Below are 23,535 nucleotides of genomic sequence, written 5' to 3' on the forward strand. Positions count from 1 at the left end.
TCTCCACTCCAGGCACTGCCTTAAAGAAAACGGGGGACCGTGCCCACCTGGCGGGCCTCTGGAGGGATCTGCTCGTCTGCCCGTCTGGCTCTCGTGCTCCGCCCCCCACTTCTTTAGTATCGGCAAGTCAGGAAGGAAAGGGGCAAAGCAGGAAAATGGCCCCCAGAGCCCCTCCACCAGAGCTGGACCGGTGGGGAATGGGGCTGGTTCTCCCGAGAAATGGGGCTGGATTCCTGGGACCCCTCCCTGGCCCAGCCCTCAGGATCCTTCCCTCACCCATGGCAGGGGGGCCAGGCCAGGCATTGTGCATAAAGTGGTGAGGGCATGATGGGGACCCAGGCCCTTGGCCCCCTGGGCCTCCCGTGGCCCCATTCAGGCCTTCAGCTGGTGCCACTGAGCCACAGGCTGCCGGGGACGCGCAATCATGTCCTTCCAGTGTTTCACCTCCCCGGGCCCACTCTTCCAGGACAGGTAGATCTGGGGAGAAAGGGAAGAGGACGACATTAGTGGCACTCTCTGGGGCGTCACCCCTGTGTCATTGTGGAAACGGAGTGTCAATGGTGGTGACACTCCGTTTCCACAATGGCCTGTGATCATGGGGACCAAGGGGCTTCTGCCTGCAGTGACAACCTACCCCACAGAGGCCCCCCTCTTTTCCTTGTTGTGCCTCCCCTCGGGAGCCTGGGCATGCCTGGCCCTTCCGAATTGGACTCCCAGACTCTTCTGTGGTTTGGGATTGATGGGGATGGAGGCAGTTCTCTCCCACATCCTTCCCTCCCCCACCTGTTGGGCACGGCCTATCTCTCCTTACTGACAATCACTCCCACCTCCTGGGCACTTACTACACACCAGACACTGAGCTAGGGACTTTATATACATAGATCATCAAATCCTTACCTGTGAGGCAGGTATGTTATTATCCCCATTTTACAGATGGAGAAACTAAGGTACAGAGAGACTGACCCATAGTCACAGGATTTATGAGTGGTGCAGAGGGATTTGAATCTAGGTCTTTTGGGCTCTATCCTATCGGCCCAAGCCCACCTGCCTCTGTGTTAGAGGCCTCACAGCCTCGGAGGGCTGTGTGCATGATCCCCGGGCTGACACCAGCCTTGTGACTGACGATTAGCTAACAGCATAGGGCTCTCTAAGCCACCCAGACCAAAGTGAGAACAAACCCACCTCCACCTTGGTTCAGACAACAGAAGGTAGCACTGTTTCAAAGGGAGCTATAAGTGGTATCCAGAGAATACCCAACTCCAAAAGGCTGAGCTTCAGAAGCGCTTAGAAATAGGTATGGTTACTTGGCCTGAGCTCGTCAAGGAAGGGCTCAGCAGGTCCTGCTAAGAACACATAGTCCCGCTGGGGTGGAGGTGATGCTGTCCTGGAGTCCTGTCCCACTTGTGACCACAGGTCGGCAAGTCATACTCCCTGGGCCTTGCTAGATGGCAGGCAGGGCCAGCTCTCCTCTTCGGGGCCAGCTGCTTCTCTTCCACCCCCAGCAGCTAGGTTCTCCATTCCTATCTGTCTGAGAGGTGTCTCCACCTCGGCCCCCTTCCCTGTGGGCGCCCAGGTCGCCCCTTCCCACTTCCCTCATACAGGGCTGTGCCCTGGGTGATCCACGGTCTCCCCTCACTTGCTCCTGGCATCTACCCCTCCCCTCCTCCTGCCCTGATCACTGGCTTCCTGCACTGTTCCTGGTCAAACTTCCAAGCCTAAATGGACACACATGCCCTTACTAAGAACTCTTCAAAAACAACTTTCATTATGATAGTAGCTAACATATACATCCCAAGTTCTGTGCTAAGCCTCTCGCCTGTGTTATCTAATCCTCCCAGCACACTGTGAGGTTAGGATCGTCTTGCTCTCATTTCAAGAGGAGGAAATGAGACTCATAAAGGTTATGGCTGTTAAGAGGTGGACCTGGCACCTGGATCCAGGTAGGATGACTATCAGGAGCGTACTCTCAACACTAAGCCACAAACAAACACAGGAACAGACGTGGATGCGCTCATGTCACAGAATCGCATCCTGCAGAAACTCAAGGCCAGGCATGGATTTGGGGTTAAAATAGGAGGAGGAGAGGTCACTTTCCACAAGGAGAATGTCCACGTATCTCAGGCAATTCTTACGCCACCCTGTGAGGTGCTGTAGGGTTGGTATTAGCAGCTCCATTTACAAATGAGAACGCTGGAGCCCACAGAGGCAAGTGACTGGCCCAAGGTCGCTTGGGCAACTGACCTTGGGGAACCAAGATGAGGTGGGAACCAAAGCCAGGTCTTTGGAGCCTGACTACAGCTCTCAATACTTGCCTCACGCAGCTCACCCTCTACAGACGGGACGCTGGGTGACGTTGCTCCGATGTCCTTACCCTGTCAGAGGGTCCTGTCCAGAAAACCCTCTTCTGGGGATCCAGGGCACTTTTTCCTACCACCTCCTTCTTTCCCTGCTCTTCCAGCGGTCTGTCCTGAAGCGGTGGACCCACAGTAGGACACTTAGGGAGCATCTCGTCCAATCCTCTCATTTTGAGATGAAACGGAGGCCCTGACAGGGGCAGGGACTGACGCTCTCTCTCCTGCTGTCCAGCCCTGTGCTCGTCCACTACCCCGGCTGCTTCTCTGGAGAACAGACCCTTGCCGGGGGCCCCCCTACCTTGCCAATGACGTCGTTGCGGCTGAGCTTGTCCTTATCCATGACGGTGATGACGATGGTTGTCTCCCTCAGCTTCTCCGTAGGGATGTCGAAGGCAAAGGACTCGTTGAAGATGGGGTTCAGGTTCCTCTTCATCGTCACCGTCTTCTTCTTCTCCACCCGCTTGTCCTTGTACATCAGCCACACCTTCACGTAAGGGTCTGGGGGACAGGTGGGGGAAGGGTCAGAGGAGCAGCGGGGGGAAGCTGGGGCTGCGTGATTTCCCCAGAGGGTGAGGAACGCCCTAAGGAAGGAGGAGGGGGGATCGGGGGGGTCAGCAGATGGAGGGGCCGCAAGGGGCCTCAGCCATCACCTAGCGCCCTTCCGTGAACGCGAAGGAGAAGACTGAGAGGCCAGGTCTCACCCGAGGTCACGGACAAGTGGTGTCGGAGCTGGGACTAGAACCCAGGCCTCCCCACCGTCATGTTCGCTTTCCTCCTGATTCTGGGAAGGACAGTATCCAAGATGGCGCTGACCCTGAGGGTGCTCCGGAGACAGCGCCAGGGCTCTAGGGCAACGGAGCTGGGACTGGAGGTGGGGCACGGGGGACAAGGGTGAGGGCCACAGCCAGGACCCTGATGTCCACATGCAGTGAGACTCCCGTGCGCCAGAAGCTCCCCGGCCCGTCTGCCCTCTGCTGCGAGAACCGCCAGCACCTGACGTGCCCCCGATGTCCATGGCTTTGAGGTTCCGGGCTTTGATGATGTTCACGATGATGGAGTTGGCAGAGGGGTTGTAGCAGAGAGACAGGAGCAGCTCCCCTCGGCTCCCCTGGGAGGGACAAGTGGAGGGGTGAGGCTGGGCCACTCCTCTCAGCTCCCCTGGGAGGGAGAACAAGAGGGCTGTGGGGACAAGGGGAGCCCGCCCCCCCCACCCCAGGACCCCTCCACTTGGACCTGGGTGCTTACCCGCCCCCTCTGTCTGTCACGGATGCACACCTGGTCTCCCCTCATCTGGCAGGTCTGGGCCCTGCTCCCCAGGTTCTTTATCACAGCCCAGCCTCCCCTGAGATTGTGGGTGGGAACTGCTCTGTCAGGCCCGCCCACCTGCCCTGCCCCACCCATAACCTTCCCAATTCCCTGAGCTTGTGAGGGGACTAGGACCGGGCCAGGATCTGCCAGCCTCCCAGCCAGGACCCGCAGGTGGGGCCTTACACTCCCATCGCTGCATGGCTTCAGATCCTTCCAGAAGGTCTGCATCTGGGTCAGGTCCACCTTGTTGAGGGGGATGGACACCTCCCCGATGGGGTCATTGCGGCTGAAGCGGTCATAGTCCAGGACCTGGAGGTAGAGGATCCTCTGCACCACCTTCTCGTAGGGGAAACCTGGGAGACAGACAGCACAGGGGAAGAGCAGGACAGAGTGGCCACACGGGGCCGGGGCAGGGCAACGCTCCTGGGCAGGAAGGCCCCGGGAGGAAGGGGAGGGCTGGCCCTGTGTCTTCCTGCTGCCACCCCACCGTGGTGCAGCCGGCAACACCCACGTTCAGACCCTCCTGAAATGTTAGCAAGGACTGTCGTGGTCTCATCTGTCTCCCTTGACAGTTCTGCGAGGTGGACGGTATCTTGTCCATTTTACGGAGGAGGAGACTGAGGCTCCGATGGCTTAACTTACCTGCCCAAAGTCCCACAGCTAATCAAGAGCAGACTGGGACAATTCATTCACTGGTTCATCACGGGTCCATCTCGGCGACTGGGCAGTGGCCACCTTGCTCTCTGGGTAGCCCTGCCACTGCCAATCATCCTGAGACAAGCCTAGGCAAGTGGCCCTGCCTGAGATGGCCACAGCTGGCAGAAAGCAAGCCCCAGGAGGACTCAGGGCAGAGGGAAATGGCAAAGGCAAAGAAAAAGCAGTAGACGCCTGTCCTAGGACTCTGCGCTTCCCCTTCCTCCTCCTGCCGATGCACCAGCCAGTCCTCCTGTCCTTCCTCATCAGACCGGCAGCTGCCCCCGTCTCCACGGCCACCTCCCCATCCAAGCCGCCGGCACCTCTTGCCTAGATAGTTGCAAGAGTTTCCAAACAGCCCTCCCCGCTTGTGTACTTTCTCTTACAGCCCCTTTGCAACACGGCAGCCAGAGTGATCTTTTAAAAATAGAAATCACATTATGATGCTCTCCCGCCGAAAGCCTTTCAGAGGCTCCCAGTGCACTTAGAATAAAAGCCGTGCGCCTTGCCCTGGCTTCAGGGCCTTCCACAACTTGGCCCGCTGTCCTCTCCTTGCTCATCTTGTGACCGCTCTTCACTCAATGACGGAGCTCCAGCCACCCTGGCTTTTCCTGCCCCAGCCCCACCATGCCCTGTCCTGGCCTATCCTCTTCCATCAGGTCTCAGCTTTCTTTCCTGACGTGCCAGATGGGGTCAGATCCCCTGTTTTATACACTAGCACTTTCCTTTCGCAGCACTTATCTCAGGCTGTACTAGAGGTTTATGTTTCCATGAGTCTGACTCTCCCACTGGGCCAGCATTTCCAGGAAGGCATCTCTGTCCTCAGCCACCGGATCCCAGCATCTAACACTGTTTCTGGCACACAGTAGGCACTCGATTAAATATTTGTTAAGTGAATCAATAATTGAACAAATGAATAAATGCCCACGAAAGGGCATGGAGTGTGCTGGGCTGGAGCAGGAGATGAGGCCAGAGCGGAGAGCCAGGGGAAGGAGCTTGGATGGGACGGTAGGTACAAGGGAGCCAGGGCAGGTCTGAAGCTGGAGTCACAGCCTTGGGAGGCTTAGTCAGAGGAGAGGCCGGCCTGGGGCGGGCAGTGGGTACAGGCCAGCCTAGAGGCCTGAGTTGCTGAGATCCTGAACCAGGGTGTGTGCAGGAAGAAGAGAGGATCCTTACTACCTTAGCTCAACTGGTGGAGAAGATGAAGGGGGAGGAAGGGTTCTGGAGGATTCTCGCACCTTTTGCCAAAGACGCTAGAAGCACAGAGTTACCTCTCACCAGGGCAGGTGCACTGGAAGAGGAAATCCTATGTTCCTTCAGCCCCCAGACTCTGAATTCCTTCAGGGCCTCTTCCTTATATTGAGGGGGGGCTATGGGCCGTGTCTTGCTCACCTTGGAGTACCCCAGGGACCTGTCCAGGTGACTTTTTTCTTTTTTTTTTTGCCACGCTGCATGGCTTGTGGGATCTTAGTTCCCTGACCAGGGATTGAACCCGGGTCCTTGGCAGTAAAAGCACGGAGTCGTAACCACTGGACTGCCAGGGAATTCCCCAGGTGACCTTTGGCATCCATTCAGGTAAAATGCATGAGGACAAGTGTTCTGGAAAGGTTGAAGGCTTCAAGAGGTCCCTGCGCCTGAGTCAGCTCTCTTCAACACCAGAGGAGGCAGTCTCCTACCTGGCAAACTCCTATTCATCCATCAGAACCCATCATGAATGGCCTCTCTTCTGGGAAATGTTTTTCAGCGCCACCAAGGGGAGTTTATATTGGGTTCTCGCAGCATCTGTCACGCAATGTATGGCTTAATTATCTACACATCTGTGTCCTCCAAGGAATGCCTTGAGGGTCACAATGGTGCCTCATTCTTTTCTGTACCCCAAGTACCCAGGACAGTGCCCAGCCCATACTAGATGCTGGGTAAATGTCTGCAGAAGGGATCAGTGGATTGGGGCTCTGCCCATAAATTTCACCCCACCAGCTGGCTACATACACCTGCAGACAGACAGCCAAGCCTCTCACTGGTCGTGCCATCTCTAAACCTGTTCCCATGCAGAACTGAGGAGGGAAGAAACGAGCAAGCACTCACTAGCTCACCCTCAATGATTTATTTAGTGGGTGAGCTGGCTGTCACTGTGCCAGCTGAAGGGGTGAGATATCAAGTGGCTGGTACACCAGATGGGGAAGATTCCTGATTCCCTGGGGCACACACTGTAGGTTCTGAAGAGCCAGGGCACCAGGCAGTCGGCAGTTGGTGTTGTAGGGATTTATTCTCACTGGTTGAACACAGCTGTCAAGAAAGGGTAATGGTTTCTCTAAGTGGGGTCCAGGCACCCAAAGGGCCTGGGACAGAAATCACTCCCTGATCACACACCCAGTTTCCTGGTTACCTTGACTCCTCAGAGACAAGAGATAAAGGTGGGCCTGCAGGAGAGAGGAAGGATATTTGCCTCTAGGACCCGGGGGCATGGCTCAGAGCTCTTGTTCCTGTGCATCTGGGGGGGCCTGTCCCGAATAGGGGGAGGGGTCAGAGAAGGGCAGCCGATGGAGTGTGTTTAACAAACTGGTATAAAGTGTTTTCTGGGTGTTGTAAGTGCTTTTACAATGCACTGAGTTGTTTAACCCTCACTAGTATCTTTATTTTACAGATGGGGAAACCATGGCACAGAGAGGTTCAGGAACTTGCCTCTGGTCACACAGCTAGTAAGTGGCAGAGCTGAGATTCAAACTCAGGCAGCCTGGGCCATGGTAAGAGCCTGGGCTCTTACCCACTACACTACGGTCACTGCAGGTGCCCCACCTCTGGACCCTGCGGCTGCCTTCCTTCCTCCCTGCACGCCTGAGGATGGGTCCTGTGTCCGGGCAGGGGCCCAGCTTTCCTCCTCGGCCTCTGGCTGTGATGCTGGTTCCACTCAGCCCTGTAACCTCATCCCAGCTGGACACGGTACGCAGCAGGTTAACCGGGCCGAGTTACTCGCCCGTGTGTGTCGGGACGCGCGTGTGCGCGCACCGGTACGTGTGCGTTTGTGCATGTGGTCACGTGGAGGGGGGAGGGTTGCGCGGGGGGTGGAGGAGGGGAAGAGGGGGACTCTGGGGGCAGGGGCAGTGCAGCCTCACCTTCAAAGAGGAAGGTCTCGTTCCAGTGGGGATTCAGGTTCTTCCGCTTCACCTTGGTCTCCAGCTTGTGCTTCTTGTCTGGCAGCAGGTAGATCTTGACGAAGGGGTCGCTGGTGCCGCTGAAGTCCTTGGCCGGCAGCTCCTGGGCCTTCATGATCTTCACGGTGAGCGTGGACTCCTGGAAGTTGTAGCCGACGCTGAACTGGATCCGGCCCAGGTTCTCTCGGCTGCAGCCCTCGTGGACCTCGTCCTCCTCAGAGCCTGGGGAGAGCTGGGGGCGGGGGAGAGGCAGGCAGCGCTGGGGAGGATTCTGCTTCCCTGAAGCCCCCTCTGCAGCCCAGCAGGGTTGGGAGGCCTCGCTGTGCCCAAGGCCGGTCCAGCCGCCTCCTCCCCCTGGTCACCACGCGGGGCTGGTGGTGGTACAGCCCACATTCAGATCTGGGTGAGGATGCTGAGGTGGAGGGCAGGTGCCCTGACCAGGGTCACACAGGGAGGGAGGGGCAGAGCCGGGACAGCCCCTGAACCCCAGAGCAGCGTGCACCCCACTTCCCAGCCTCTCAGAGCCCCGGGTCTGCTTCGCCTCCCCTGGTGCACCCTGGGACCCGCCCCCCACCCAGCCCCCTCCTCCATCTTTCCACTCTTCCAACAGCCCTGCAGGGTCCCCTGCGAAATACACCGACACAAAAACCTGGGCTACAAAACAGACGAGGGAGATTGTTCTCATCTCGAAAGAGTTTACCACGGTATTTCTTTAGAAAGCGACTCTGGGGTTCTGAGGATGATGTGATTTACAAAATGAGAGAGGCGAGTTTTCAGAAGCAACGTCTGTTTGTGTAAGGCAGGGACACTAAAAGTACAGATTCCCAGGCCCCATCCCTGGGGAGCCTCATTTGATGGGGCTGGGGTGGCCCTGGGCGGCAGAATTGTGTAATAGGAGCCTCAGACGACAGTACTGCAAACCAAGGCTGAGGACCACTGGAACGGAGGCTACACCTGCATTCAGCCCTCATCCCCCAGGGGTGGCACTGGAGCCGACCCAGCAACCGACAGACATGTGGGGGGTGGCATGGTGTCCCATTCCCAGGAGGATGTTGAAAAACTAGGAAGTAATTGGGGGGAGGGTCTCCCAGCCAAGTGTTTCCAGTTGTGGTTGCTCGTTGGGGACATCTGGTTAGGTTTTAGAATCTTGCCCATCCCCCAGCCACCTGGTGGTTAATAGATACCTAATAAGGACCTACCGTATAGCACAGGGAACTCTACTCAGTACTCTGTAATGACCTATATGGGAAAAGAAGCTAAAAAAGAGTGGAGATATGTATACGTACAACTGATTCACTTTGCTGTACACCTGAAACTAACACAACACTGTAACTCAACTATACTCCAGTAAAAAAACAAAAAACGCTCCTGAGGTGATTGGGTAAGAGCCAGGGTAGGACTCAGGGTACCACGTTTATGACAAAACTGCTGGTACCGGTTTGCTTTCTCTCCTTCCCCTGCAGGATACTTCTCTGTGCCCTCCCCCTTCATCGTGGAGAGGTGACCCCAGGCTCTGAAATACTAATTAATACAGATGATAAGAATGTGTATAGTGCCCACCAACCGCTGCGGAAGACTCTTACATCACCTCTTCTTACTGAATCCTGACAACAGCCGGGAGAGGCAGCTATCACCGCTCTCTAGCTGAGGAGACTGGCTCAGAGAGGTTAAGTCACACGTCCAAGATTGCACAGCAGTATGGACTCTCTCTGACTTGAAAGTCCACTCTTTCCACCAAAACAGGCCCACATCCCAAGACATTCTGAGACTTCCTCCTGCAAGCCAGTGAGGACTCAACTGCCCTAGGCGAGGAGTACGCAAATCACACTAACGATAGTAACTACCCTGCTCCTTGTACTGTATGCTTTGCCCTCCTCTACTCCCTACAGCATCCTGATGAGGCAGGCACTACCATGCTCCAACTTGGTTGGGGGCACAGAGAGATTACTGCCTCAAGTCGCCTGTGACTAAGAGATGAGCCCGGAGTTCGAACCCAAGTCAGCGCCCAGCCACCATGAGTGCCCTTCCAGCTGCCCTCACTCTCACACTCAGATCTGAGGCTTCATTAGCCACACCCCGGGTCCTGCCTGGAGGTGGAAGGGGGGCCGAGCTGCCTCCCTTGCTGTTCTCACGGTGGAAGCGGGTCCCTCAAGCCCTGCCCCTTGGCGGGATCCAGGCAGCCCTGCAAGCTCCACCCAGGCCCGCTGAGAATCTGGCTTCCCGACCCAGATCCAGTTTTCCCCTGGCGCTCCTTCCTTCTCCTCCTACCAGTCCCACTCCCTTTTAACCTCAGTTTTTGCATCTGTAGAATGGGACCATGAGACACACCTATGTTACGGGGTTCCAGGGAAGGTTAAGGGGGGGTTTACATCACTTTCGTGGTCCTGCTCTGTGGCCCGGCGCCTGCCACTGCTGGCCATGGACTGAGAGCCTGGGCATGCAGCCCCTGCCACGACCACTTGCCCCTCCACATTCCTTCTAAAGTTGGGGTGGAGACCCTGGTGACTGGAGCCCAGGTGGCCCCAGCCTCACCTGAGGCTGGTCACTTGGATCTTGGTTCCCAAACAAGGTAGTCTTGGATGAGAGGCCCAAGCTGGGCCAGTGGACTTCACCTCAGAAGTGGGCAGTGGCTCTGTGCCCACGCCCAGCCTTCCCAAACCACAGCCCTGAGTCTTAATTAACCAGCTGGGGCGGGGCCTCGATCTGTTTCCATGGCAACCAGGCTAGCCACCCCACCCCACCCCCACCAAGGGCTGGAGGAGGTGCTGCCTGAGCCCCAGCTCTGGCAGAAGTAAGCAGGGCAGGAGTAACTCAGATGGGGATGCGGCCCAGACTCCTCTCTGACCCTGTCCCCTTGGTCCCTTTGTCTGTAAGGCTGCGGGTGCCCGACTCCTGTTTCTCCATGCCTGGGGCAGGGAGTTCAGCCAATGGTTTACTTCTGCCCTGTTCATCTTCATCATCACTATTAATGCCAGTGACCCGGCTTTGGCCTAGGGCTAGGCAATTAGACCCTGCCTGCCCACCTCTGAGCATCTGCTGAGCACGTGAGAGGGCGCTGGGGCCTGCACTTCCTCCTTCTGCCTGCGGCTCTTCCCCCCCCCCACCCCCGCCCCCAACCGGGGGCAGCAAGGGGTAGGCAAGCTGGCTGGGAAAGGGCCGTCCCTTCTGGGAACCTGGCTACCGGGAAGCTGTAGCCAATTAAGAGGCTGCACAGAGAGGCAGGATGGACTGTGGCGATGGCCCGTCCAGAGGAGAGGATGGCTGGGCTGATCTACATGGATGGGAGAAGACAGAGAGGAGGCGGTGCAGGACCAGGCACTCAGGGCCCAGGGGGCAGGGAGAGGGGAGAGGTGGGGAGGCCCAAGGGAGACCAGATCTGGAACGTGGAAAATCTGATGCTCTAATCTGCATCGGAGAGAAACGCAGATTTGGGGGCCCGTAGCAGGCTTGCTGACTGGGAATCTGAATTTTAACAGATCCCCCAGTGATTCGTGTGCCTATCACAATTTGAGAGGCGCTGGGCTAGAAAAGAAGAGTGTGGATGGATGGTTAGAGCCCGCCGAGCCCTGAATGGCAGGAGGGTGGGGCCTGGGGGCTCCGGGGGCCCCGGGGAGGCTGGGGGCTGCGGTGTCAGAGCAGTGGGCAAGGGGCCTCTGAACTGAATGACGTCAGGTCTGGCGAGGGCCTGAGAGCCCACCGAGCCCCCTTCCCTCCCTCTTTGGGAGGAAGGGGGGAGACAGGGAGGAGGGAAGGGGGAAGAGGAAGCGGGGACCAGGTCCCAGTAGGAACCTAGCAGGCACCGGGTTCCCACCCTCACGTCCTCGCCCAGCCTTCCTGGAAACTCTGGGCTGCCAGGCCTGTGACTGACTCCCGCCTGAAATCTCCAGCTGCCAGATCACAGTGTGCTCTAACGCCCTGGGGCCTTGGTCCCTCCAGGAGCTCTTTGGAAAGTACAGATGAGGCAAACGGCTGTGACTCACTGCTGCCACCAGGGGGCGCCATGTGAAGCCACAACCTCTCCCGTGGTGAAAACACCCCAGATCCATAAGACAGGGATCCCGGGAGGCTGGGGTGTGGACAGGAGAACCCCAGCACAGCTGTTCCCTCATAGGAACTAGGACCAGAGGGGTTCTGCTCTCCTGTTCTCTTTGGGCCTCAGCTGGCTCCCCAGCCATGGGGATTGGGGATGGTCCCTGGGATGGGGATATGAGACCCGCTCCACGGGGAGCGCCACCCGAGACCGCTACTCAGTGGGATGCCACCCCAAGAGAGGGGACACCTTCCGCCTCCAAGCCCTCGCTCCACTAGCCTCTCCTTCTAGGATCACATAGCAGGTTTCTTGGGCCCCAGCTCAATCCAGAGACTGGAGGAGGGTGGGGATTCTTAGTCTCTCTTGACAGAGGACCATGCTGGTTCCCCTGCGTGACTCCCACGCTGTCACCGATCTCCACGCCTGCCCCTCCCCCGGCCCCGGGCCTCCTGCCCGTCTCACCATGAGCATCTCACTGGTGAGGGAGTTGACGAGATCTGAGACGGAGGAGTGAGGCTCGGTCCGGCGGTCAGACTCATCGTGGGGCGTCTGGCCCGGCACTGGGGCTGTGTTCACTGCCTTCCCTCCGGTAGGCAACCTGGGGGTGGGAGGAATCCGAATGAGCATGGACCTAGAGGGGGGCTGGCTGGGCGCCACGGGTCTGGGTGGCAGCAGAACCTCCTGAGACCCAAGTCGCTGCCACCTCCTGCGGGCGAGCAGGAGCTACGCTTTTGTCCATGGGGGCAGGGCCGTCCCCCTCGCCTCTGCCCCAGCGCGATCCGGCTTTGACTTCCCCGGCAGGTGCCTTTTCGGCCAGTGTTCCCACTCCTGCTGTTTCCCAGAAAATCCCCTACCCTTCAGCCCCTGCTTGCATGGTGGTCTCTGAGCATCCTCCCTCCCCAGAGGCTCCATCCATCCCTGCTTGCCCCAACCTGGGAGGTTCCCAAGACGGCGTGTCCTCTCTCCGTGTCATTACCCTAGGCAAACACGCCCAGAGCACCTGTCTCCTGGAGGCCCCACCTGTTTGCTCAGGCTCAGCAGGAACACAGGTGCCCTTTAGACACGAGACTGACCAGGTGAGCTCAGGACCACTGTCCGCACAGCTCTGTCCAATAGAACTTTCTATGTCCACCCATGGTTATTGAGCATTTGAAATGTGGCCAGTATGACTGAGAACTGAATTTTCACGATTGTTTGACTTAAACTAATTTAGATTTAAATAGTCACCTATTGGACAGGGCAAATCTACACCCCCTTGCCCAAACCCGACCCTTCTCCCACTCCGAGGGCTACACGTTTGATAAGGCTCTCGCCCAGGGTCAGAGAAAGACAGGGTCCCACCGAAAAACCCCAGATCTGACAGCTCCACTCCAGGCCTTGTGTTCACCCCGGCTCCACACTGCCCCCGGCAAGCTGGGCTCTCTGGTCCAGAGGCTGGGTGGTGAGCCCAGTCTCCGTCTAGCTGGGGTTCAGGAAGGGGGCATTAAAAGCCTGCCCAGGGACCAGGCTGGAACACCCCATGAGGAGGAGAGATGGGGGCAGGCAGCGAGGAAGACGGGGTGATGGGAGCACAGGGCTCGAGATGGGCTACAATAGAACAGCTTCGAGAGTACCAGAGCCACAGACTCAGACACACACACAGGCTGGACACAAGCCGTGGCCCTCGGAATGGACCAGCCGCCAGCACACGGTTGACTACGACAGGCAGACAGACATGCACAGGATATGCCAGGCCCTGGAGGAGAGACACCAGGACCCAACAGCAGGGTGTGCACACGCTCACACACACACACACACACACACACACACACACACACACACACACACGAGCGCACACAAGCCTGACAGACACCCAGGGCAACACGGAGAGAATGGCAGGGGCAACCAGGCAGGTCAACCAGAGCAGCAAGATGACAGACATACAGCGATGTGCACACTTAGATCCTGAGAGGACACACATTCAGGGAGGCCCCGGCATGCCAAGGTGCGCATGTGAATTGGGAAACGCTGAAACAAAAAAGCAGGGAGCGGTTTCGGGGACAGACGCTCTGAGAATCAGAGGCACGGCGCACCTGCTGTGAGGGCCTGGCCTTGCCCGGACGACACGGAAACGCCCCACCCCACCCGGGAGGCGCGGGGCGCCCTCCCAGAGGTGCGGCCAGAGCAGAGCACACGCACATATACACACGGACACGTGCTCACACAGACAGGCACGGGGAGGAGGAGACTGAAATAGCTGGAGAGGTAAAGTCAGGTTAAAAATAGAGTGGGAGAGGAGGAGAGAGCCGAGATTGACTGCTGAAGGTATGAGAAAGTCGGAGTTATTTTGGCCACACCACAGCGTCAGCACAGCTGCAAAGCAGCCTGGGAAGAGATGGTCAGCGCCACTGAAGCTATCGGAGGTCACAGGACAGAAAGGGACAGAGAGACAGGAGCACAGAGGCAGAGGGAGAGGCGGAGGGCCCGTCACTGGCCCAGGGACATCCCTGCGAGGAGCAGATGGGAGGAAGGAGACCGGGAGGGAGGGGGGGAGAGAGAGGCCGAGAAAGGTTAGTCGGAGGCGAGTGAAGAGGCTGCGGGGCGACGAGGGGACAAGGAGGAGAGTAGAGGCAGAGAGGAGGCGGGGGACACACACCAGGACAGAAGAAACATGGTGGCTTCGGAGCGAGGGCAGCGTGGGGGTGGCCAGGTCCCGCCCGGCCCCGCCCCCGACTCCGGTGGGGGTGGGGCCACGGGGGAAACCATTCGGATCCCAAGGAGCAAGGGTGAGCGGGTGGCTGAGAGCATGAGGTGCGCATGGGTGCAGGACAGCATGGGCGAGGTGGAGCGGGCACAGCAGGGCGTGGGAGCCAGGGGCGGCCTTGGCCTCCTTCCCTCCCTCCTGGGCCCAGCAGCATTCCGAAGTTATTGGGGCCCCGGCGCTGAGGCCCAGGGGCTTGGGGGATCCTGGATGCGGGGCTTCAGGGCCACCAAGGACCCTGGGAGTGGGGGGCAGCGACTTGCTAGATGCACCCCACCTTGCTTGGGACCTGGAGTGGCCACTCCTCCTCCCAGGGCCCTCCTGTCTCCCAGGAGCCTGCTGCTAACAGACCTCGGGGGCAGAATGTCCTCCCCAACACAACAGCCAAGGGCCACCCACCCGTTACCCCGGTGACATCCGGCCAAGGGGTCAGCTGGGTGGAGAAGGGGGCACTGGGGCCGAAGGGCAGACCCTGGGTCTGGAGGCAGAAGCTGAGGAGGAAGGGACAGCTGGCCCAGGCCCACCATTCCAAGATTCATGCAGCCAGGAACCCAGAGGGGTGGAGCCCTAAAGCGCCTTGTGGGTGGTGCTAACGCCAAGCTTGGGGATGGGAGAGTGCCGGGCAGGAAGCACCCCTGCAGTGGCCGATCACCTGGGAAACCCCCCAAGAGCCTCGAGAAATGAGCTTCCAGGATGGGGAGGGCGTGACCGGGTGGAAATGGCCTGTGTCCACTGGGAGAGTCGGGCTGGGTGGGGCCTGGGCCCAGGGCCTCCAGCTCCACACCCACCTTCCCAGGGAGGCAGGGGACGACTGATGTAATGATCAGAAGGGGCGAGTGTGCTACATGGAGTGAGACCTAAGTGGCGAGGAGGTAAAAACAGGCTGTGGGTGAAAATGGAGCCAGTTCATGGGTTAACACATGGGTGACATGAAATCTCGTTTCCAGCCTGCATCTGCTCCCTCACGCTTCACACCCTTCTCGACAAGGGGGTCCTTAGCAGGTTTTCAGAGGGCTGCAGCCCTGCTCCTGCAGCCTCTGGCCCATGGCCCCTGGCCCTCTGGCCCGCCTGCAGCCCAGCTCTGAGCCCTGAGCTCAGGAAGCCAGGACCCCGGTGGCTCCAGGGGGTTGGAGGTGACAGACTCCGTTCCTCCCGCACCCCAGGACTTGGGCTCAGGGTGTGACACCATCTGTACCACCGAGTGAAAGAGCTGGTCCCACTCTCCCCTCCCACTCTCTGGGGACTTCTGGCTTTGTCCACCATAGACATGCAACTGGGAACTCGGGATGGGAAGAAAATAAGAGAGTTGGTTTCCAGAAGCCACCAGACGGACAGGCAAGTCAGCTAACTTGGCCTGTCCTCCCCTAACACACAGGCCCCTGGCAGCAGCCCTGGACAGTCCCTTCCTGCACCTTCAGGACTCTTAATAAGCAGGCGTCAGGGTCTCCGCCTGGCTGACAGGCTCTGACAAGCGCCCCAGTCCGAGGGTCTGCTCCCTCATTAGAGGCTTAGCATGTCCGAGCTCGAAGGGGTCACCCTGTCCAATCCTTCATTGGACAGGTGAGGAAACAGAGGCCCAGAGAAGGGCTGTGACTTGCCCAAAGTTGCAGAACGAGGCTCTGGTAGCAGAGCAACGAGGAGACAACCTGGCTGCCAGGCCACACTCTCCTGTGGGCCTTTTCTGATGAAAAGCACACCTGGCCAAGGTGATGAGGCCTCCTCCCACGATCACAGGTGTGTGGCTGGCCCAGCCCAAGGCCAGGTGGGAGAAAGCGGCCAGACCAGGTGCAGGATCATCCCACCTTAGTGATGCTGCCTGAACCCTGGGACCTCTGATCTTTCCCCGTCCCCTTCTCCGTGAGAGCGCTTCTAACGGGGGCCTCCGAAGATGCCTCCCTGCATTCCTGGTGGCCGGGGCCACGATGGTTGGATGCCCAGGCCTCGGCTCAGCCTGTGCTGTGGTCACACAGGCTACCCCTGAGGGCCAGCAGCAGGGTTCCCGGTGACAGAGGGCCTGACCAGCACCTGCCGGCTGCTCTCACCCCCCCACCCCCTATCCCATTTCCTCCTCCTGGTACCTTGGGCTCAGGGGCTGCCTTTCTGGTCACCAGGCCTCTCCCAGGCCCCAGACCCTTCCCACCAGGGGCTCCTCTTCCATCAGCCGAGAGCAGCCGTATCACATCTCTGCAGGTGTGTGTGTGTGTGTGTGTGTGTGTGTGTGTGTGTGTGTGTGTGACCATCACCCCAGCGGGACCTCCAGGCAAGAGGGAGGTTGAGGTGGCGGGGATGAGGGAGAACAGGCTGGCGCCCCTTCCCTAACATCCCCGCCGCCCACCAACCACCGGAGAAACTGGGATTTCTGGGTCGGGGTGGGGCAGAGATGAAAGATGAGGGTGCAGCAGAGGGGAGCCAAGCGGGAAGATGGGGCAGAAAGGCTGGCTTGCTCCGGGCGAGGGCAGGCATGCCCGGGGAGCAGGCTTGATCCAGAATGGCCCCAGGACAGCCACACGGGCCTCAGACCCGAGGGACACCACCAGGGTGGCCTGTGTGAGGGCACCGGCTGGGGAGGGGGCTGTCCTGCTCCAGCATCCGCTGAAGGCACCGCCGCCTCATCCAGCAACCGGCGGTCGAGGCTGGTGGCCTCTCCACGCCTCCTTCTCTGCTGCCGCCGCCGCAGGCCCTCGCCTGTGCTCGTACCTCTTGTCCCCCTGAGCGTTCTGGTTCTGCTGGGTTCCTGGGTTTTGCAGGTCAGGGATATTGGCAAAGTCATCCTGTTCCGAAAGCCCTAAGACCAAGGATAGCACCACCATCCGGCCTTCCCTGCCAGGGGTGGGCAGCCCACCAGCCAGGGTGAAAGGAGGACGCCCCAGGGGCGGAGGCGGGGAGGGGAAGGAGAGAGAGACAGAGACAGAGACAGAGACAAAGAGAGAGAAGAAACAAGTGTAAGAAACTGGCCCTGCAGAAGAGAAACCAAACTTCAGCACTGTCAACAGTTGTAGAGCAGAGCAGGAGGCAGCAGGGGTGAGGGGAGGTGTCCACGGCCTGAGACCCAGCTAGCCGCGGGGAAGGGGCTGGGCAGAGGCCTGCGAGGTGGCCCGCGACCGGGACGTCCCCAGGAAACACACGGGGAAGGCTGCGGGGAGTGGGGCCCAGGCCCTGGGACATGGTCCCTTTCCAAGGTTGGTTCACCTCTGGCTGAACAAAGGCCAGGGGCTACTCGCTCAGACCATCTGGGCCCCTGGGAGAAGAGGGAGGGCTGTGCTGCCATCTTGCTTGGGGACCGCGCGGGTAGGTTTGGGCTCCCAGGCGGGAGGTTCTCAGAAGGTTTGGAAATCCAATGGGCACTGCACCCAGTTAAGCCCCTCATAAAGACATCTCTGGGTCCTTTGGTCAGCCAGTGTGCTTGATGCCAGGAGGGGGGTCTCAGGAGCTCCCTCCCCCAGGTCCCTGGACACATGGCCCGTTGGAGGAGAATGCGAGTCTCTTCCGGCGTATGGCGTGCTGGCCGTCGCGGGTCTTCTCCTGCGTGCCCCTTCCTGGAGATCCGGGGAGTAACCACCGAGGCTTTTGGGGCCAGTTCAGGGGCCTCTCCTTAGAGAAGTCATCAAAAGGCAAAGGTGGGGGCTTCCCTGGTGGCGCAGTGGTTGAGAGTCCGCCTGCCGATGCAGGGGACATGGGTTCGTGCCCAGGTCCGGGAAGATCCCACATGCCGTGGAGCGGCTGGGCCCGTGAGCCATGGCCGCTGAGCCTGCGCATCCGGAGCCTGTGCTCCACAACGGGAGAGGCTGCAACAGTGAGAGGCCCGCGTACCGCCAAAAAAAAAAAAAAAAAAAAGGCAAAGGCGGAGAGAGAGAAAGTGCAGAAGGCTGGCAAGGTCTGGAGACGTCCCGGGAGGACTCGAGGTAGCCTGTGTCTGCGGTGAGGACAGTCTGGAGGAGGCTGGAGGGATCCTGCTCTGAGGGAGGCTCAGTCCAGGTGGACGTGGAGTCGCCATGTGGGCAGCAGTGTGCGGCCGGAGGTCAAGGTGAGACGTCTCTAGTGTGAGGCTCTGTCGGAGAACCGCTGGGCAACTGCAGGGCTGCCTGCACTTTCCGGGGGTGAAAAGTGACCCTCTGCCTCTCAAAACCATCTGAGTTGGTGGGTGTTTTCTGGGTGCTTTGCTGAGCTCCTCCAGTGTTGAGCTCTCATCTGAATAAGGGGAGAGGGGATTCTTGGATGGGGCAGACATGAAAGCATGTCTCAGGAAGGGCCAAGGGAGAGATGGTAAGCCTGATGGAAGGTTCTGGAAGGTGGGAGATCCTGGGTTAGGAAGTCTACGACTTCAACCACCATCCAAAAGGGCGAGGTTCAGAGAGGAACCGCTGGCTACGGCTGTTTTCCAGAGAAGTTGTCAAAAAGGGAACTCTACCTTGAGAAGTGACAAGCGAGGGGAGGGGCGGAGGTCCGGGGGTCTTGGAAAATGGGAGATGGCCGTGGGGGCCGAGGAGGGGCCGAAGCTAGGTGGACGCTGCCCCATCTTTGCATCTTTCTCCTGGGCATGGTTGCTCCAGGCTGACACTTGCAGCCGCATCTAACTTTCGGGAAACAACTCCCCCCTTCCCTCAGGACGAATCCTCATTTTCTTTGTTCCCTGCCCACCGGTACTGTTTCAGATTTGGTAAAATTCCATCTGGCTCCTCGGGAGCTGGTTGTGCTGGGGGAAGGCAAACCCGACGGAAGCAGCAGGTTTTCCCCTGGTTAATTCATTTTCCGGATATTCCTTGTGCTCTTCTTAAAGACAAAACGGCTCCTCTGCGTAAGTCCCCGATCTGTCGTTCTCCGTGGCATCACGGGGCGCAGGGGCGAGAATGAAGGGCGAGAGTTGGAGATTTGGGGGAGAAGCTAGTGGGGTTGGGAGGCGCCACATCCACGAAGCAGGAGGAATGCCTTCTCCCTGCAAAGGGGGGTGGGATCCCGGGGGCGCCCGGTTAGCCTTCTCGCCCCAACTCTACCTGGGCCACCAGCATTTGGGGCAAGAGAAGGGCGTCAGAAGCACGCCAGCGAAGCTGTAAGGCAGGGGTCGGGGGCCGGCAAACTACAGCTGGTGGCCTGTTTTTATACAGCCCACAGGCTAAGAATGGTTTGTACATTTTTAAAGGATTGTTTAAAAAAAAAATGTGATCGAGACCACACGTGTCCCTCAGAGCCTAAATGGTTTATAATCTGGTCCTTTACAGAAAAAGTCTGCTGACCCCTGCTGTGAGGGACGACAAGTGGAAGAGGCGGGGGGATGAGGAGGGCTCTGGGGGTGGCCGGCAGGTGAGGGGCACGAAAGCTGCGGTGGGCAGAAGCAGCGCAGACAAAGGTGCTGAGTGATGCTCATCAAATCTTCGCCAGCTAGAGAGGCGGGGAAGAGCGGGCACCCTGGGGGCTTTCTGCCGCGGGTTTTCTTCCCAGAGCCCAGGCGTAGCCCGTGTCCCCCTGTGATGGCCGCTAGAATGCAAGGCAGGGGGTGGCTGTGCAGAGAGCAGCCTGCAGTCAGGAGGGGCAGAGGGCTGTGCAGAGAGCAGCCTGCGGTCAGGAGGGGCAGAGGGCTGCCGGCTTCTGGCTGGTTCTCGGCGCTGTTCAATTCCCACCACTTTCCTAATCCACTGGTGCCACGGCGTCCGTCCCAGGACACACCGCCTCCTGGAGGCCAGGAGGCTCTGCTGGGCATCTTGTCTCACGCAGGCATCCAGCTGGATTCCCAAGGGTCCTTGGGTGGGGGGAAGCCCCAACAGATGCGCCGCCCGGTCTTGCCAAGTAGCGTCACAGGCAGTGTGTCCTGCCTGGCCAGGGCCACAGGCCACTTGCATGGGTATGGGAAGCTGGCGTGGTGGGGTGTCTTCCATGGGGGTGCTCCTTCCAGGGGCAGCACTCCCAACCGCCCTTTCGGGCTTGGGTCTCAGCCAGAGAGGCAGGATGCTCTGAGGACTTGTTCGCCTTCAGAATCCCCACATCGTGCCAATGAGCTGGGCCTTCACCTTGGCCTTCCCCTTCCTCCTCCCTTTCTCCTCTCCCAGGCTTAGTGCGCTGGTCTCCTGCTCCATGAAAAGTGCTCCCAGGAAAGACCTGGGTGATGAGAATAATCCCCAGAGCCTGGAAGGAAGGTCACGTTAGGCCAGAGGAAGGAGGTGACGTCAGGGACTGAAGCCCAGGCCTGCCCTGGGCTCTGAGAGTGAGTATAGATGCTCAGAGGGACACGAGGCAGAGGGCACCCCGGGCAGGGCTCTACCAGTGAGGGCGGGGCCAGGGGGGCACACGGTGGGGGGCTGGGGGGACACACACAGCAGAGGGGAACGGCTAAGGCCGGACACCGATGGTGTCTTGTTACTTCTCTGACCTGTACACGTGAAAGAGGGAACATCGGAGGTTTGTCCTCAGGGAATGGGTCGTGGCGGGAGCCAGGGAGAGAGCTGGAGGGCAGGTGGCTACAGAAGGTCAGAGAGGCAGAGCAGGGACAGGGGAAGTGGGAGGGAGGGAGGAAGTGGCAGCAGGAAGGTGAGCAGAGTTGGGTTACAGGGAGAAGGAAACTGGAGGGGAGGAGGCGAGGCCTGACCCATGGAGTGAGGGAGGCCAGGTTTGGGAGGGGAGGAGAGAGGTCACAGGAGAGCAGGGAGGGGAGGGAGGCCAGGAGAGCCTGGGACTGGCTGGGAAGGGGAGAGACAGATGCGGGGACCCCAGCAACATCCCCTAGTGTCTCCACTGACTTTCAGGGAGGAACTTCTCCAAGCCCTGGGGGCACCGAGCGGGGCTGGAGTCCTCAGAGGGGTGGCTCAGACACGAGTCCTTCCACGGGGGGCTTTAGGCACGAGCCGCAAGCCACAGGAGGCTGGGGAGGGGGCAGCGGAGTCTGCTGGGCCCCCTGCCTCGTAGATGGAGGGCTAAGATCATTCTGGGCCAGCCACTCCCAAGGAGACAGGGAGGAAAGAGGCTGGGTCGGGGAGGGGGGCGGGCCGGGCCACTCAAGGGGGGGACTTACAGGAAGGATTTCATGTCCAAGCCTCGGTTTCGAATCTGCCCCACCACGTGGTCCCAGCTGCCTGGGTTGGAGCGGCTGCGGCCGCCGGCAGGCCGGTACTTGGAGCCGGCCGAGGAGCCCTGCCGAGCCTGGCCCCGGCCGTAGGCCCGAGAGTTGGGGCCCGGCACGGAGGCCGCGTGGGCCTGCAGCTGGCCCAGGCTCTGGCTGGTGGTGGGCTGGCTGGTCTGCCGGCCCCGCTGGTGCTGGCTCAGCGGCTGCTGCAGGCTCTGCTGCCGCATCAGAGTGCAGGGTCGCTGGCATTTCGGCTCTCCCGTGGAGCTGGGGATAGACTCAAGGGTAGTGGTCGTGGACAGGGTGGAGTCCTCGAAACTTGGGGCGGGTGGAGGAGAGGAGAGAAAGGAGAAGCAGGTGAAGGGATCACAGTGGAGGAGAAAGAAGCCTAGGGCCAGGACGAGGAGGCCCCAGTAAGGGGCGCGCTCTGCCGGCCCTCGCCGGGCCTCCATCGGAGTTGTCGCCACTGCCGTCGTCGCTGCCACCCCCTCAGCCAGGCGGCCGCTGAGCCCCGCGCCCACCCTGAGGCCCCCAGGCCGGCCCCGCCCAGCAGCCCCCCCGCCCTGGCCCTGGCTCAGCTAGTGCCCGATACCTCCTGTCTGATGGTCTGGGTGGGGCCGCGGGAGCTGCGGAGGCTGCGTGGTGAAGGCAGGTCCCAGGGCCCTGTGGCTGCCTGTCATGTTGGCCTGGGACAGGGTGGAGGGAGCTGGGCCACCCCCTCCCGTCGTCTCACTGGGGGACCCCGGGAAAGTCTGCCTCTGCATTCTAAGTACTACTGGCGTTTGGAGACGCGAGGAAATCCAGGCCAGCGCAGCGCTGGCCTGTAATGCGTGGTGAGTCAGCGGAAGCCAAGGGTTCTCGTGCGTTGTCCTCGGACGCTGGGGCGCGTCCTCGGGCTCCCGGACCTCTGCCCTGTGGCTGGCGCTGACTCAGGTTCAGGCTCTGGCGCAGATCTTTGCCCCCCTTCTGGGGTTCCTTGTTTCTGAGGCTCAGGGTCAATTCCCGGGATCTTGGGAATGACGCCCAGTCAGAGGACGGGACGCAGGAAACCACTTGGCTGGCCACTTTACCACAGTTCTGACGAAGAACAGGGTAATTATCCTGTCCTCTGTGCACCTGTAAGATGGTACCTGCCTCATGGGCCACCAGCATCTCTGAAACACGCTGGGAACAGGGCAAGGACAGACAGGAGACAGGACACGGCTCATCAGAGGTGGTCTGGGGTCAGAGAGACCCAGCGTTCAAAGCCCATCTCTGCCGCTTCTTAACTGTGGGACTTTGGAAAAGGGAGTCCACCTCTCAGTTTCTTTCCTCTTCTGTAAAACGGGGTAAAAATTCCTGAGTTGCCTCCGTCACGCGGTTGCCATGGGGACCAATGAGGTCAGGCCCAGGGAAGCATGCTCCCTTGACAGTGGAAGCTGCAGATGTCTTAGGAGGTGGAGACAGGAGTCAGAGACCCCTGGCCTCCCCAGGCAACCTGTCTGCTTTGTCTCCTGGCCAGAGATTTCAGCGCATGCAGGGCCACAGTCTCAGAGGGCCCAACCTCCACTTCTTCTGTTCCTTCCCTCCATCTTCCATTCCAGTTGTCTAGGGCAGGGGTTGGCAAGCTATGGCCTGTGGGCCAAATCTGGCCCGCCACTTGTTTTTGTAAATAAAGTTTTACTGGAATACAGCCATTGTCATTAATTTACATCCTGTCTGTGGCCGCTTTGGGGCTACAAGGCTGGGGTTGTGTAGTCATAAAAGAGAGTATGTGACTCGCAAAGCCTCTTCCCTATCAGGCCTCTTATAGAGATAGCTTGCCACCTCCTGGACTAGAGCCACAGGGTAGCCGTGGTACCCCCGAGCTGCCCGAGGGAGGCCCCAGGGCCCTTGGAGCCACTTTCACCACTGCAACCAGACCTCAGCCTGGCTCACCCCCTGAGCCTATCCTGGGAATCAAAAGGACAACAGTTAGGCTGCCCCTGTGCGCTGAGAGAGAGAAAGAGACAAGAAGAGTGAGAGCAAAAGAGGGAGAGAAAGTCAGAGAATAGTAAAGAGAAAAAGAAAGAAAGAAAGAAAGAAAGACAGAAAGAAAGAGAGAGAGAGAGAAAGAAAGAGAGAGAGAGAGAGAGAAAGACAGGAAGGAAGGAAGGAAGGAAGAAGGAAAGAAAGAAAGAAGGAAAGAAAAGAAAAGGAAAGAAGGAAGGAAGGAAGAAAGAGAGAAA

The 23,535-nt window shown here is 59.3% G+C and overlaps 1 protein-coding gene across 4 annotated transcripts in view; it reads right to left on the reverse strand.

Annotated features, from left to right (window-relative positions):
* Window positions 1-23,535, reverse strand: part of SYT7 (synaptotagmin 7) — a gene marked incomplete at its 5' end in the record, with an annotated part of 58,153 nt that continues 34,618 nt past the window's right edge. For 3 of the 4 annotated variants that reach the window (XM_082661111.1, XM_082661110.1, XM_082661109.1), the window contains 8 exons: window positions 1-477; window positions 2,653-2,852; window positions 3,348-3,462; window positions 3,846-4,015; window positions 7,469-7,739; window positions 12,000-12,135; window positions 16,975-17,097; window positions 21,278-21,646. In XM_082661111.1, coding sequence (XP_082517237.1) covers window positions 373-477; window positions 2,653-2,852; window positions 3,348-3,462; window positions 3,846-4,015; window positions 7,469-7,739; window positions 12,000-12,135; window positions 16,975-17,097; window positions 21,278-21,646 — 1,489 coding nt within the window. In that variant the 3' untranslated portion in view covers window positions 1-372. The remainder of the gene's footprint in view (window positions 478-2,652; window positions 2,853-3,347; window positions 3,463-3,845; window positions 4,016-7,468; window positions 7,740-11,999; window positions 12,136-16,974; window positions 17,098-21,277; window positions 21,647-23,535) is intronic. The other variant, XM_082661112.1, reaches the window with a different exon arrangement.

This window comes from Grampus griseus (assembly GCF_964374135.1).
Source record: "Grampus griseus genome assembly, chromosome: 8".
Lineage (NCBI taxonomy): Eukaryota > Metazoa > Chordata > Mammalia > Artiodactyla > Delphinidae > Grampus > Grampus griseus.